Genomic DNA, 14,659 nt, shown 5'->3' with positions numbered 1-14,659 from the left:
TCGTCGAGCTGCAGGAATCCGTCATGACGACGTTGAGATGTTTGCATTCGAACGGTGAGGAGCTCCGCGACCCGCAGGCGTTCCCCCGCTTGAGAGCATGTTTAGCGTCTTCGCACTGTGTTCCCGATGTGCGTATACGTCAATGTTCTACGTCGGGTTCGTTTTACTTTTGCCGCTGAACTCCTCAATAGATGACGGCCGTGTTGATGATGCCGAAAGTCAGTTATTTCCTAAATTGCTTTCGTCGTGCGGTTTTATGTGGGAACGGCGGCCGTTGCCACTGCGCGCAGCAATTTCGTTCTATTCTACATATTTCTATAGCAAAAACCCCAGCGTTTCTATGGGGCATCAGATCCGCACCCACCGTGAAGAAGACATCTCTGAAACCCTAACAGTATCCTCCTCTTGGCTTTTTTCACTTAGCCTTCTCCCTCTTTCGCTTCCTAGCCGCGTTACAATGGAGCGTATCAACCAAGTACTGATATGGTTTCCACTTCACATCCACCTAGGGACAGCATAGCAGCCTCTTGTTCTCGTTGCGGTTTATTAGTGGTTTGCAGTCTTGATACGTCGTGCAGCTCGGTTTCACCGTAGTAGCCGGTGCAAGCCTCGACGACAACAACATGAAAATGCGCTGTTTTCCTCCGCCTAAGACTTATGGGGGTTTCTGATGGTCTGGAGCGAACAATGATATGCCTGCGTATATTTGTCCATATTCGTTCTCAGCCGCTGGCTTACCATAGACATTCGTACGTTCTCGATCTTTTTGAGTCTGCTTTTCCTTCTATCTGTCCTTCAAAATTTCTTGTTGCTGGGAACTAGCGCTTCCCCATGTTCGAGCTCCTCCCTCATATTGATTTTCGCTTTGGACTGAACCGGCAGACGGAGGTGCAATCGGGGCTCGAGAGAATGTTTTGGCGATCGAAGCGGCAGGAGAGCATAGTCACATTTCAGTTCACAGACACGGCCAGCTTTCGAAGTCAGGAGGTTACTTCGGGTTCGAAACGAAGATGATGTCAATGATGGACGATGCCAGATCGACAGGACGCGAAGCGAACATTGGAGCGTGTAAATGGTGTTGGATGAATTCGAACAAGCGCGCACGTATCTCCGCACCGGCGATATCGCACTGTCGTCGGAAGAATTTTACCCTCCAAGCGAGTCATGTAAATCGCGATATCACTACGGATTTTGCGTACATTGAAACATTTTCAGTCGAGGTGAAAAAGACGTGGTAGTAGCTCATTTCAACATCATTCAATGTCGGCATTTGCAGGCATGCCAAACAAGGGTACGAGCGATGTAGGTAGACGAAATTAAAAACATACACTGAGTAAACATTTCAAAGCGTATTATACTTATGGACGGTAGAATATAAAGATTTGATCGAAGTTCTCAGACATAACGAGCAGTTCCGTAAATGACCCGTGAATGAATTTTTATTTACCACGTAGTCACGTCATGTACACTGATCACGTAAATCACGTGTCTCCACAACAGCAATATTAAATTATTGGCGGAATAATGACAATCGTTTTTTTCGGATGGTGAAACTTCAGCTATACACTGACAGCCTGAATCAGTCGTCAAAAAACTGTTTCGTATTCGATGAAATCTCGAAAGCGTTCGTCAAATTTCTCGTGCAAATCGCGAAAAAAATTGCAAAATCGTGTAAAATTACGTTTTGCACGATTCGTACATACAATTTCCTAACTAACTAAATAGACGAAGTGGCTCTCGTCACGCAAAAATGTCGCGTCGCCTTATGATTAATTATAATTAATAAAATTATTGGAGTGTTTTTGTTTGACCAAAAACATTCAAATCATATGAGCAACAAGGACCGTTTATGTGTCATTCTAGAACCTCTTCTGCCCTAAATCTGAGCTTCGTAATACCTCTTCGGTTGATAATTTACGCATTACATACAAGCGAACTCCAGAAAAAACGCATTGATCTGTGAAAGAGTGCTTTATTACGTTCTCCACGACCATCGGTAGAGGATCTTGTTCTACGCGTTCCTATTGCTGTTTTTGCAGAATTTTTCTATTTCTTTACTGAAAAAGACGCCTACGTCTTCTGTGCGTTTACATACTACGGTCATCTGGATCGTACACGTCTAAAAACAAGTTTTTCAAATCAACCGGAAACACCGTGAATCATTGTCTGTATAGCAGACAGATAGTATGTACAGTCTATTTATAGGTGCGTAACACAATAATAGAAGATGCGCTACACTGAAGGAAACAGCAAACCGAGAAAAGTCGACATTCGGTTAAGTTCCATTTTAAAGAACCTGTACCTGCTTCTGGATGGCTAGCAAACCGAGGTCTTTTGATTTTGTTAAGTATGTATTCGAGCTTCGTCTCCGTCGTGCTTGCTCGTCAAAGCTTCGTGGTCGTTTCTTCATAAGTAATGCCTTCTACTTCAAGCCGCTTCAGAATTGGACTGTAGATTTCCGACTGAAGCGGTAAAATCATGCCCTTTTGCTGAATCTCGCCTGGAAAATCCCCACAGAACACGTCGACTAAATTCAACACTTGCTAATTCATTTCATCCAGCTGCATGTAACCTCAATTATTGATTTCAAGTTTCGAAAAAGATTACTTGTACAAAGTAATCTTGTCAAACAAATGTTAATATATAATTAAAATAAGCCCCATCTATCTCTTTGGTACAGAGATTATTACATTGGGGCTTTAGCAAAGCCCCAGTAATCATCCAGGAATCGATCTGGAGGAAAAGCCTATTTCTGCTGTTTTGTCCGAATCATTTACCCTCGAGGATCATTTTCGCGGCGATGGCGCACGGATAACCGACGGTCTTTGCCATGGCCGAATAGCCGCATGTCTCGCCGTAGGCGACCATGTTCACGTGGCGCATCTCTCTCTCCCCGTCGCGCCACTCGATGCCGATGTTATGACGCAGGATAACCAGGTCGCGCTCGCCTGGCCCTGTAAAGTTAAATAGATAAAAACGTATTGGGGTATCTTATAAATGTCAATACGTTCAACTAAAGGAGAGCCGCTTTGCCAAGTATTCGATCGGGATGTTAGCTACTTATACACGTCTTTGTTCCCAGGATAATACAGTCGTTTGTTCTGGACTGTCCACTCCAGGCTATTTGCAGCTGTAAGCACGATGTACTTAGAAATGTTCGAAATTATGCGGAAGCTGAATTTGAGAATAACGCAAAAAGTAAACAACGTATATGTCTGTTATTCGCCTTGTTACCAATTAAACACTCGGTTTTCCTAAACTCAGTTTTCTTGCTAAAGCCGAAAGTCTCCTGTCAGTGACGATAATTTCTACAATACACTAACTCTTTAGCCTGATACAGGCATTCAGGCACATCAGAGCACATCAGAGGTGGACACTGTAAATACTCACGTCGATCAAATAAAATAGAACAGTGAGTTGATCTTGATAAATAAGCGAGCGTCGGCTAGAGATCATACCCGGAAGTGTTCATCAGTAACCACCATTAAAGCTTGAAACTATAAGGAATAGTCCTGTATTCCAGAACTGCAGCAAAAATTGAAAACTTACCATATGAAAGTTTCTTGGAGAGGTAATGCGTTAGGGTGTCCATAGGTGTCGTCTTCTTGTCAATAGGCATATCGGATATTAATCCTAGTTTATCGAGAGCTTCAGCTCTAGCAGTATCTTTTCCAAGGTAGTCAAAAACGAGATTTTTTACGTTCGACGTGAGGAGATCTGTTTGCTGGCCCATTAATTGAGACATAAATTGTTTCTGAAAAAATAGTTTTCAAGCGGGTGATACGCTACGATGCGTGCATCCATATCGATGATACAGACGTCGTAACTGCTGCGATGGTAACATAGGCATTCAACTTAAATATCGAATAGAATCGGCACACCTGATCACATTGTTGCTAAACTAACTTAAATATATAATATTATAAAAAAATAATAATAAACAACCTTATTAGATATTTGTTTCTGCCGCTATTTGATCTCCCGTTAACATCAGGCTTCCAATTAGTCTGAGGCAAAAATATTTGACACTTCGAAAGGCGTCACTTAATAGTTGTGCCTTTTGAAGCGTTCGAGAAACTTTCTTAACTGTAACTAATCCTTTTCTAGGGTGTTTTGCCTCACCCCGTATATTCTAGAAAACGAAGGCTAAATGGACCAACACATCCAAACTGTGCCATAAACAGAAGGAGCGGCGCTGGTTCGCACACGTTCAATAGAAGACGTTCTCTCCTCGTCCCCCCACCCCACATTTATCGGTACCACCGATGTTGTTGCTGCCTCATTCGTTACTATAAGCAACTAGAAGAAAGCAGAACGTACCACAACCGTCATCAGCGTATATATGGCACGGTAAAGATTACGACGGCATTTTCCCCCAAAAAATAACACCTTTGGACAGTATTGCAGCTTCAGTGGAAGTTCAGCTGGTAGCTACTGTTATTGCAACCGCTTGCATTGTTGATATTGTTGCTGAAATTAGTTGTCGCTTCCGCCGTCGCAGACGTTCCTCTGATCGTACGAGTAGTTCAACGCCCCTGAAGCTGCTCCATCTTCATTTGACTTCGCGATCGTTATCTGCTGCTCTGTATGTTACCGCATGGAAATTTCTATAATTCCTCTACAAGTATGTATATGCATTACATAACAATATGGTCTGCAAGATGCACTTTTTTACTGCTACGTTGCTACAGCAGCTGTTACAGTGGTCATCGCTTAATGAATTATGTCGTGAGTATCGAAGTGATTGTTTGGAGTGGCAGCGATCCAAGCGCTTCTGCGGCGGTGGTATCGATTCGCCATTTATCTAATGGGGTAGAATAGGTCTGTGCGCGTTTTTCTCGTTTTCTTCGGGGACCATTCGGGTGCAGACAGGGACGAAGGGTCTTGCCATTTGACTCAAATATTAGCCTCCTTTTTGCCTTTCTACACAAGCTAGCGTTCGACATTATTGCTGCTCGCCGTGCTACCACAATTATGTTACCTATAAAATGTCGTTCTAATAGCTGTGGTGGTATGGCTAAAACCGGTTATTTTTGGGGGCAAACCAGAGGTGAGGTTCGCAGCCATTATCGTTAACCATCGGTATCAACTAGGCATGTCCACTGCTTTGGGAATAAAGGGATTCTACGTTTATGTCAATCACTATCACTGATGAGGCAATGAATGAAACTAAACTATCCTCTGTAGCCGCCCTCGTCTAGGAATTATCTAACCATAGCTTTTTATTGAATTTTTAAGTCAATAAATGCGAAGGGAAAGGATGAAGAAATCGTTCGTTTTTCGGTAACGCTGAGCGACTGAGCGGGCCCAAAATTGTTTTCGTCACAAGATTAGTAATATATAAATAAACATCTATTGTATATACACATGTAGATAGAGAAGCAAGCGATTGAATGAGTGAGTGGATGGATGAAGTACTGCCCACGCCATGAGATGGCCATCTTCTTCAAATCCATACTCAAAGATACTCAGATCCGTAAATGCACGGTAGTCTCAGCACAGGTGTTGCTGTAGCAGAGGTAGTATTTGTAGGGGCGGCATACAAACGCGGGCAACATCATAAATGATTCACAAGGTCGAAAAAGTCGACGGACTAAGACTTGCTGGGTTGTTGCGGAATTGTCAGGTGAAATCCGGGACAGTAAACGAAATCGATAGGCCGCAACATACCATGAAATCATGCATTGTTACAGGCTATTTATGATAATGGTTACTGCTGACGATATGGCCTGGCATTGTTGTCGTTAGCGTTATTCTAGAAAAGGCGGCTGCTGTAACACTGACAAAATCAAAAAGGCTGAAAACTATTCTACAGCTATATTGGGTACGCTTGAACAAAGATAAATATCGAGGTCGAAACGCGGAAATAACTACGAATGGTGTAGAATTCGGTGCTTACAATTCGGAAATAAGAGATCAGTAAGAAATTAAACGTAACACGTATCTGAAGCGAATGTACTGCCAGAGCTCAACAGAATTACCGTGTGTACCAGTTCGTGAAAACAAACGTATGGAAGGCTCTTTTTTATTTAGATTTACCTTACTTACAGGTTGCTGTTGGAACTTACCCAAGAAATCTCCGGACCGCGGGGATGAAGTGTTGGGTGAGGTTCGTCACTGAACAGTCCCATCATATGAAGGCCTTTTGTCGCATTGCAGAACCCCTTGTACCGAAGGGTACCCCGTATAACGGTTCGCGCACTCTGAATGGCATACATATCCCTATAAATCGTTGAATCACGATTCGGGTAACCTTCGAGAGCGAATCCGGGTAGGAAATCAATTGCTTCGACATTGTCCAAAAGAGCGCCGCCTTTTTCGATTTCAATCACCTTGCCTTCCTTAAGGTACCTTGCCCAACCCATCGTGCCGATTAGGGCAGAGCGGGGACTCCAGCTAAACTTATACCTGAACACAGAATGTATAATACAGGTAAGTAAGAAATAAAAATATCAATAGCGATCAGATTAGCTTACACCTACGTTGATTTTGTCGTACCTCGGAATATAAAAAATATCACTGCACCAAGGAGAACAAAAAAACGCAGTTGGAAGTTAATATGTGAAAGCTACTCGAGTGCAATAGCTCTCACCTAAGTTTAAGGTTAGTGACCCAGTTATGATTTTGCGTTAAGCGCATAGATAATCAATTACACCTGTTAAATACATCTTTCTGAAAGCATTATTTCCGACTAGAAGTCATTGCCTTAGCCAAACTCACCTGCTGACGACTTTAACTCTACTTTAATGGCACTCACCGTAGTGGGTTATCGCAATGCTCGGGTGCGGGCAGACCGCCACAGAAGGATACAAATGAAGTGATCTTGCCTCCGTTCAAACGAACCTGATCGAAGCACTCCATAGCAAGCATGTGATCGATACCAGGATCAAGACCTACCTCGTTCATAACTGTGATGTTAGCTTTGGTGGCACTAAACACAGACCACAAGAGAAACAAGCTCGATTTACTCTAAATAAATAGCTTTATTCAATCCTAGTAATGCATAAGAGGTGTACTAAATCCTCGATTAATTTACAGGTTTCTCTGCTTGTTCACTAAATCGACCGCGTTAAACTTACGCCTCATGTAGTTCGCGAAGTTCCGGTAAGAGGTATGACGCGGTCACCATATTGGTCTGATGGTCAATACAGAACTCGGCAACTTTAGAGTGTAAGGAGTACGGAAGGAGCGAGATGACCAGATCGTTCTCCTTAATTAAATTTGAAAGTCCGTTAACCGATTCAGTTACGTCGATTACAGTAGCTTCAGCATTCGGGTACAGTCCGGCCAGATCTTCCGCTTCCTTCTGGATCGCCGAAGCTGGAATACATCAGCGTGATGATCAACACAGGTTATGGAGTCACGTTTCATCTCCTAGCATCTTACCTTATCCTGTAGAAATATCCTGACCTCGGTGTATTACCGATATGCATGCAACACATTTACCAACTCACCGACAGTCATTTGGATGTTATTATCTCGGCAAAGATACTCGACGAGCGGAGCCGAGACGTACCCGGCACCTAAACACAGAACCTTTTTTTCAGGCCCTTGGCTCGCTGTGACTTTCTTCATTGATCTGTGAAGATGTTTGAAGAGAAATGTTATGTCGTTAGGAAACATGCCACAGTTGTCCGTTACGGCGTAGTATCTTTGGCCTACCATTTGAACTATCCTGAGGTAGATTATTATTTTGCTTACCGGGAAGAAGTTGTTTGATCTTAAGCGATGTTGTGACTAGAATGCAAGCTTATAAAATGTTTGAAATCGTAAGGAGAGTGAAATCTCCAGCCGAATCCCCGAGATTTCGAGATAACGGGAAATAGCAACGAACGGGTTATCTGCTTGCGACAAGATAAGGGTTCCATAGAGACACGGCTCTTAGTGCCGATAATAGTAGAAATGGTACAAAAACACTATCAACATCTCAAACTTGATAGCATTTAGAAACTTGTACTTAAGACGAGGTCAACGTAAACGATACAAAATATTCGAATAAGTGCCGAGAATCCCAAGTATCACGGCGTTAAATGTAGTTAATCGTATCATGGCTCCTCCGGGGAATAAACAATTGCTTCCAAATGATGAACTTACCCAAAGTTAGCTTCCATAAATAACAATATATTGAAAGCAGACCGTTCACAAAATTAAAAATATACATGCAGATATCGGCCCTGGAACACAGCGGCGGCCTTCAATTAGCTCCATTTATTTATAGATATATTGATAATCTAACTAGAATTAGGACGACAGTAAAAAGCAATATATATATATATATAATATATATAATTTTAAAATAACTTAATTGTTTTGCTTAACGAATGCTTAAAGTAGCTACCTGAGTTTTATCTTTTTTACTAACTTGGACGTGTGTCGAAGTGTTGCGATATATTCGTAGTTTTCGGTCAGCCCCCCGTTGCTTGTGATAACCGCGTTTTTGACAACAGAGCTCATTTTGTTCTGATAAAAAGGGTCCTGCGCATCCGAGTCCAGCTGAAAATTCACGAGGAACCGTGAAATACTTCGTTAGTGTCGCATAGCTCGCACACAAAGCGGTGCATTAGGAGCAGCGCAAAGACCGTGAATCAATGACTCGTACCAAGCTATATTTTGCTCTCGAAGATATTTGTGGTTAGCGAAAGTACCCTAGATGGACTAAAAAACACCACAAATCAGAGGTGCCAGTGAGTTAATCTTGGGTCGATTTTATCGATCGATAATAAGGTCGATAATCGACAATAAGGTCGATCGATATCTTGATATCGATCGACCTTAATTGTCCGATTTTTGACTATGCAGGCCATAACTATGTCAGCAATAATAGAGCGAAAGCTTGATCTGTTGTTGCGTATCTGATTTAATTTATAAATCAGATAATATAATAAAATACTAATAATAAAAAAAAATATGGCTATACTACAGAACTTACGATATCCCAGATGTATGGCATGAGCAGCTTTCCAAAATAGTCCGTCGCTTCGAGCGGCAGTTGTGTAGGCATATTGTCAATAGAACAGACTAGTACTCCGGGACCAGAAAAACTGGGAACAGCGATAGTAAAACAATATAAAGGAATAGTTATTGCTCTGACAAGATGATAGAAATTCTTTGAAATCAGTCCGTCTTTAGAATCTCCGCACGTGATCAATGATCAACGTCCCGAAAGCCGTTTTGTGCTTAAACCATTCGCCATTGTCAACTATACCTTTCTCTGCTTTGGTGTTGGTCAGCGTCGTAGAGACAGAAAGGATAGTCGATCGTGGTACACTCCGTCATGAACTCAATCGAACCTCCGGGGTCGGCGGAAATGTCGCAGATAGCCAGAAGCCTATGGGGCAGAGATGGTGACCCCTGAGAGGACGGAAGCCATGGCGTATAGGTGGGCCGTAGAATTCGCTTTGCATCAGGAATAGTTATGAGCTTCGGCGAATTTACTGCCCAATAGATGCCATTGACGATTACTGACGCATATGGTGCGATCTGAAAATATATCGGATATAGGAAACTAGTGGGATTAGCGGGCCACAAAATCGATTCAGACGGCCATAATCGCAAGTTCAACTCGCGCACGTCATTCAATGGTTTTTGATATAGGACTGCCGCCCTTCCAAACACCAATACTTTCGCTAGAGTCCTATCGCCCGTAAGGTATTGGTAACACTTTTAAGCGTTTAGAGAAAGTTTATTGCAGTCTAATTTGAGTAAAATTTGGATCATCTTGGATCAATCAAATCAAAGCTTGGAACGGAAGGCCAGTATAATTGTTTAAAGGCTGCTAAATACTTACGTCCTTAGCGAAGGTCGAGTAATACCTTTCCGGGTGATCATCGCATTCCCCATAATCAAAACCTCCATCGGCTGCGCGTTTCCAGTGATCTTGACGAGTTACGACGGCTCCATACACCTTGTTCATTGCTGCCAAGAACGGAGTATAGAGATTTGATAAAGTCATAACGTATATAAATCACTGTCTTCATAACATCTGTTAATTCAATTCAACAATTGATAACACCGATGCCAGATTACGATTTCCAAAAGTTAGCGACATTTTACAGACCGTAGCAAAAGCCTCTAAACCTATTTAATGTTGGCGCTAGCGGAAATACTACGGGCAAAAGATGAACCTAGACAATCTATCGGCTTTCACATTCATAATACTGGTAAAATTATAGTACTCCGTTTTTCGCGCTTGTCTACCGCGCCTTTACGTGGCGTCGTGAAACCTATGCTTTGAGAAATCAAGAACGTGGTGAAGTACATGTTACAAATGTTTGTCAGTGGCAAGCTTAGCAATATAGAGAGATAAAACAGATTATCTGCAGTTGCGAACTTACATCCAACTTTACACACTTCCGGCAAGTCCTTCGGATCAACGTATTCGAATGGCATTTCCTGAAATACTTCCTGGGCACCCTGCAAAATTTCTCGCAAATAACATTAACATGTACAAATAAAACTCAAGAGCTGTTGTTTATACGGTATTAATAATAATTAGATCGTCAAGGAGCCATGGACGAGATAATTGTATATATATATATATATATATATATATATATATGGAGAGAAAATCCAGGTTAAGTTCCATTAGCGGTATCCATACACTTGTGTATACACCACGATTTTTATTCTAATATATTCTTAACCCAAGTGTATAATAGTCTACAGATTCAAAAAGAACTACTATACAACGACTGAAGAAAAATGCTTACATAGTTACAATGACATAGCGGGGATAAAGCCAAATCTAAAGCACACGTTCGTTGAGCATTTCGCCAGCTCGCTGCTGGTCATCGCTGTAAAACGTGGTCTTATACTTTTTACTTTACCTGTGATACATTTCCGGATCCGGTAAATACAAATGTTAGCGGGCCAATGGAGCGTGGCATCATGCCCAGAGCGATTTCATATCCCGCGTCCCGAACTGCCTGACGCCCCATACCGCTGTTCCTGTAGTTGTGTGCGGGACCCACATGCTAACGAGAGGATACAAGACGCAAAATCATTCTTGGGGGTACCTCCTAATACATTCAAGATCTAATATGTACCCGAAATATCTTAATTATTATTAATTGTTATAACTGAAGCTAGCAAAGCAGCAGTTAGACAGCTGGGCCATGCCTGTGATTAAGTAGAATAACAGGTATGGCCTACTTACCATAAACGGGGTATGGTGTCCTAGCGCGAGTAGACGCAGGCCAAGACCATGCAATATATTGATCATACCAGCCTTACCGGCGTACTTCCCAAATGCAACCACCCGCTGGCCTTGTTCATCACACATGCGTTCGTAGTCTATTAAACGAATGTTCTATTTAAGAAAAATTCACAAGAACAATACTTTCATTTTGAATTTGAGTGAGTGAGCGACACATTAGTCCTTAGGCCATAGTGCACTGCAATGGCGTGTCGATTATGAACTTTTCTTTGGCGTAAAAATGTTTTTATATATATATATATATAAAAAATGTTGCAATAATTTTTGCCTAGGTCACCCTACGCCGCATATACAACCTGAACAACCGTATTTGATATAATGACACCTTATGTTTTTACCAGCCCATTTGTCGATAGAACATAGCTGTGATAATTCCCCATGACTTGCCTTCTTCGATAACTCATATACATACACACAAACTAAGCTGTATATATGTAGCTAACACTGCAATATTAACGTTTCGTTTGCCGCTCTACTCCATTTTGTAGAGCGGCAAACGGGCTCGAAAGAGAACGTGTTCTGATACACGTAATCAACACTAATTCACGCATGCGTTTTGATGCAAAAGAAATACAGGCACGTTCCCTCTAATTGCTGGCACGTGAACGGAAGTTTACTCACCCTTTCGATACAAGCATCAAGTAGTGGCATATTCGCTTCCTGACCTTTGATCGTGTGCGAAAAGAAACAATACGTTTTGTTCGGATACAGCTGGTCAACGGGCACTTGTTTCACTCCGATAATAACCGGTGCATCGCTGATGTCCTCCTGGATCACTGCTCCAGCGTGCACGTAACTCTGAAGGGGATACGCACGCCGGTTTGACGGCTGAATCATCACCTTGACGCCGGCCTTCGTCAGTCGGCGAACATCTTCGGGTCCCAGCGGGGCACGACGTTCCCACACTGACTGATCCTCACGTCGAATCCCAACAACCTAACGTAAAAATAGATCCACGTCAAAGAGTTGCGAAAAATGTCTAGTATCGTTATGTTAAAATGGAAAGATCTTTTTTCTAATGCTTTTCAATAGAAGGTCTCCAGTTCCTATATTTCCCATACAACCGGTTCTAAACTACGGAAAACCACGATTGTTAAGTAAATTCTTTTTCCATTTTGTTGTTGCATAGTGTTAACAAATGATAATAGCATCAACTGTCATCCCCGCTGTTTAACATTTTTTTGTCCTGGTTACCGCTTCGTTTAGCACGCCAAGTACTTGTTACCTTGTACAATACGGTGTCACCATCAAGTGACGATGCGTTCTTACCCGCTGTGTGCCGGCGGCAGTGTGCTTAGCCGAGCACCGAATTCCGATAGTGCTTCGGAGTGCTCCGAGGTTCAGAGACTTTGTCAACCTCAGCAGAGGCGACATCTTTGTTCAAAGGTAGCCTGCTCCAATACTACGCACACACGGCACTATTGGCGAACTCCGCTAAAATACGATTCCTGGTAATTTTCTCACCCTTCGTACCTCTAAATTACACGCAGTTGAGGTAATTCGAATTGTCCGCTTTCTTCTTTCTTATAATGCTCGTTTACGCGTCTCGTAGTCGACAGTGCGCCCACTTTTTCAGTACGTGCATGTGGAGTTTGCTTATTTATGCTTGCACGTCCAGCGTTATCGAGTTTCGTACGGATAGGCCTAACTTTTTCCAGTGACAATGACCGCTGTGAAAGAAGAGGCTCCCTGTGTCTGCACTGCTTTAACGCTTGCCATTGTCGAAGTGTCCTGTTGCATTCGTGTGCCTACTAGCGCTTTCTTCTTCCTTTCTCAACAACAGCAGCAACGATATTTAATATTTCAGCCTCGAATCTCTTTTTCTCGATAGGTTTCGGGCGTCCAACGGTGGCTTCGACCCGCTGGAAATTGCCCTGAGCCCGCTGCTTATCTCGACGCCGCTGATTTTTTTGTGATCGCAGCTGCGCCGCTGTACGGCGCCGTCTTCCTAACGGTTCCCCTCCTTTCGTAGACGGCTACGGCTGTGGCTAACGTGTCTTAGAACTTGCCGTGCAGCGAAAAACAGAGGAGGCTGACGTGTATCTATCTAATCTATCCTTTCGCACGATGAGTTCACTCGTTGCGGCGATCCACATGAACAGTGTTTAGGTTGTCCCGAAAGGATACCACTGCTCTGACTACAAAGCTGTAATTTTTTTTATGGGTACATTAAAAGACAGTTCATACAGAATCGTTCGAAGTTTCGAGGGCAAACCGTGAGGACAAGCTCTGCACTTTGGATAGATAAATCTTAGCTAGATCCATTAGTAGCTAGTCCGTATAAAGGTGGGAAATTGCTGCGTATTCAGCCACTCTACTTTTGCCGAGAAACAAAACTTGGCAAAAGGTATTGTCAATGCCTTAGGTAAACTTCTTTATTTCTAAAGGTTCATTGTCATTGCGAAGGCGCGCAAGCAGCTATAATAGCAACGACCCTGTCAGGAACAGATATTGATACTTGTTAGTCTACTATGACAAACATTAACAAGCTCAATTTCCCAAGCAGAAAATATTTAGATAATCGGTCTGTGTGAGTACTTCGGTAAAATGTATAATATGACAGGCAATCTTGAACCACTCATAAGTTTTGTTCTTCCGTATTATGATGTTCGTTCTCTGTTAAATAGATATTTAAGTAACTTCTATATAGTTGCATATTCTTGTAAGTCCATTGTTGGTTAAATATAAGGAGTGAGTGTCAATTTAATTCATATTTACGAGACAAATAAAAACAACATAAAAGCAAGGTGTATCAGACCTGGAATCATTGCCATTGGGTCAGTTTTTCGAGAAAAATTATTACCGCTCTTCGCCCAACAACTTTAACAGCTTGTAATCGTACTGTAAAGCAAATTGATTTTATGAAAGAGTCTCTTACGGGAAGCTTCGCAAAAAAAAAACAAATTCTGACCTAAGTTGAGCTAAGTGAAGTTTTGAGTAACTCTTTCTCATCATCTGAAATTCATTTAAAATAGATGATACGACTAATCATGTTCAGGGTAACCAAATGTGGACATCATTTCAGAAAATATGCCACACAGCTGTAACACTGTTTTAATGGCCCGTCAAGCCCACGTCCGTAACATCGCTGAAGTCTTCAAGCCTGAATGTATTTAATTTCTCATTAGCTTATGCCCATAATGATGTTCGTGATCGCCAACGTCAACGGACATAGCCATCTTGACATTTGACCCTGATTTGTACTAGCAGTAATGAAACTCAGTGGACCTTTGGTCGGAGAGGAAAAATTTACCAAAATAATCGTGGCCACTTAAGAGATGTTTTCCCGTCTTGAAGTAACACTCCCGGCAGGAATTTCGGTGTTAGATTATAGTAACAAAAGTCAACTCCGATATGATTGAATACTACCCTTTTCACGATAACTGATTCTCATTAACTGCTTTTTCTTCAAACGATTCTAGAAGCTCTTTTCTAAGACCTGCT

General features: G+C 42.2%; 1 protein-coding gene and 2 long non-coding RNA genes across 6 annotated transcripts in view; 2 read left to right on the top strand and 1 right to left on the bottom strand.

Moving 5' to 3' along the window:
* LOC147755995 (uncharacterized) overlaps positions 1-14,659 on the top strand; it is a 37,330-nt gene that overhangs the window by 13,431 nt on the left and 9,240 nt on the right. The gene's annotated exons all lie outside the window — the stretch shown is intronic.
* Positions 1,957-13,329, bottom strand: LKRSDH (lysine ketoglutarate reductase/saccharopine dehydrogenase). 3 transcript variants are annotated; one of them, XM_022801836.2, is made up of 16 exons: positions 12,485-13,324; positions 11,837-12,151; positions 11,156-11,308; positions 10,827-10,973; positions 10,335-10,413; positions 9,788-9,915; positions 9,206-9,480; positions 8,930-9,041; positions 8,339-8,493; positions 7,455-7,579; positions 7,080-7,320; positions 6,758-6,931; positions 6,069-6,408; positions 3,550-3,754; positions 2,778-2,954; positions 1,957-2,500 (listed from the first exon to the last, which is right to left on the bottom strand). In XM_022801836.2, the coding sequence occupies exons 1-16, from the start codon at positions 12,587-12,589 to the stop codon at positions 2,385-2,387; spliced, it is 2,847 nt and encodes a 948-aa protein (XP_022657571.1). In that variant the 5' UTR covers positions 12,590-13,324; the 3' UTR covers positions 1,957-2,384. The 3 variants fall into 3 exon arrangements, 2 of the variants coding, with proteins under 2 accessions (XP_022657571.1, XP_022657572.1); XM_022801837.2 differs by having other exon boundaries at positions 8,363-8,493; positions 12,485-13,320; XR_015325813.1 differs by lacking the exon at positions 3,550-3,754 and having other exon boundaries at positions 12,485-13,329.
* Positions 6,297-8,305, top strand: LOC147755996 (uncharacterized). Its single transcript, XR_015325821.1, has 2 exons — positions 6,297-6,432; positions 7,039-8,305. It is a non-coding gene; the product is annotated as an uncharacterized LOC147755996 (long non-coding RNA).

The sequence above is a fragment of the Varroa destructor genome, unplaced genomic scaffold (assembly GCF_002443255.2).
Source record: "Varroa destructor unplaced genomic scaffold, Vdes_3.0 BEIS01000004.1, whole genome shotgun sequence".
NCBI classification, from domain to species: Eukaryota; Metazoa; Arthropoda; class Arachnida; order Mesostigmata; family Varroidae; genus Varroa; species Varroa destructor.
This window is presented reverse-complemented; position numbering and strand designations above follow the sequence as displayed.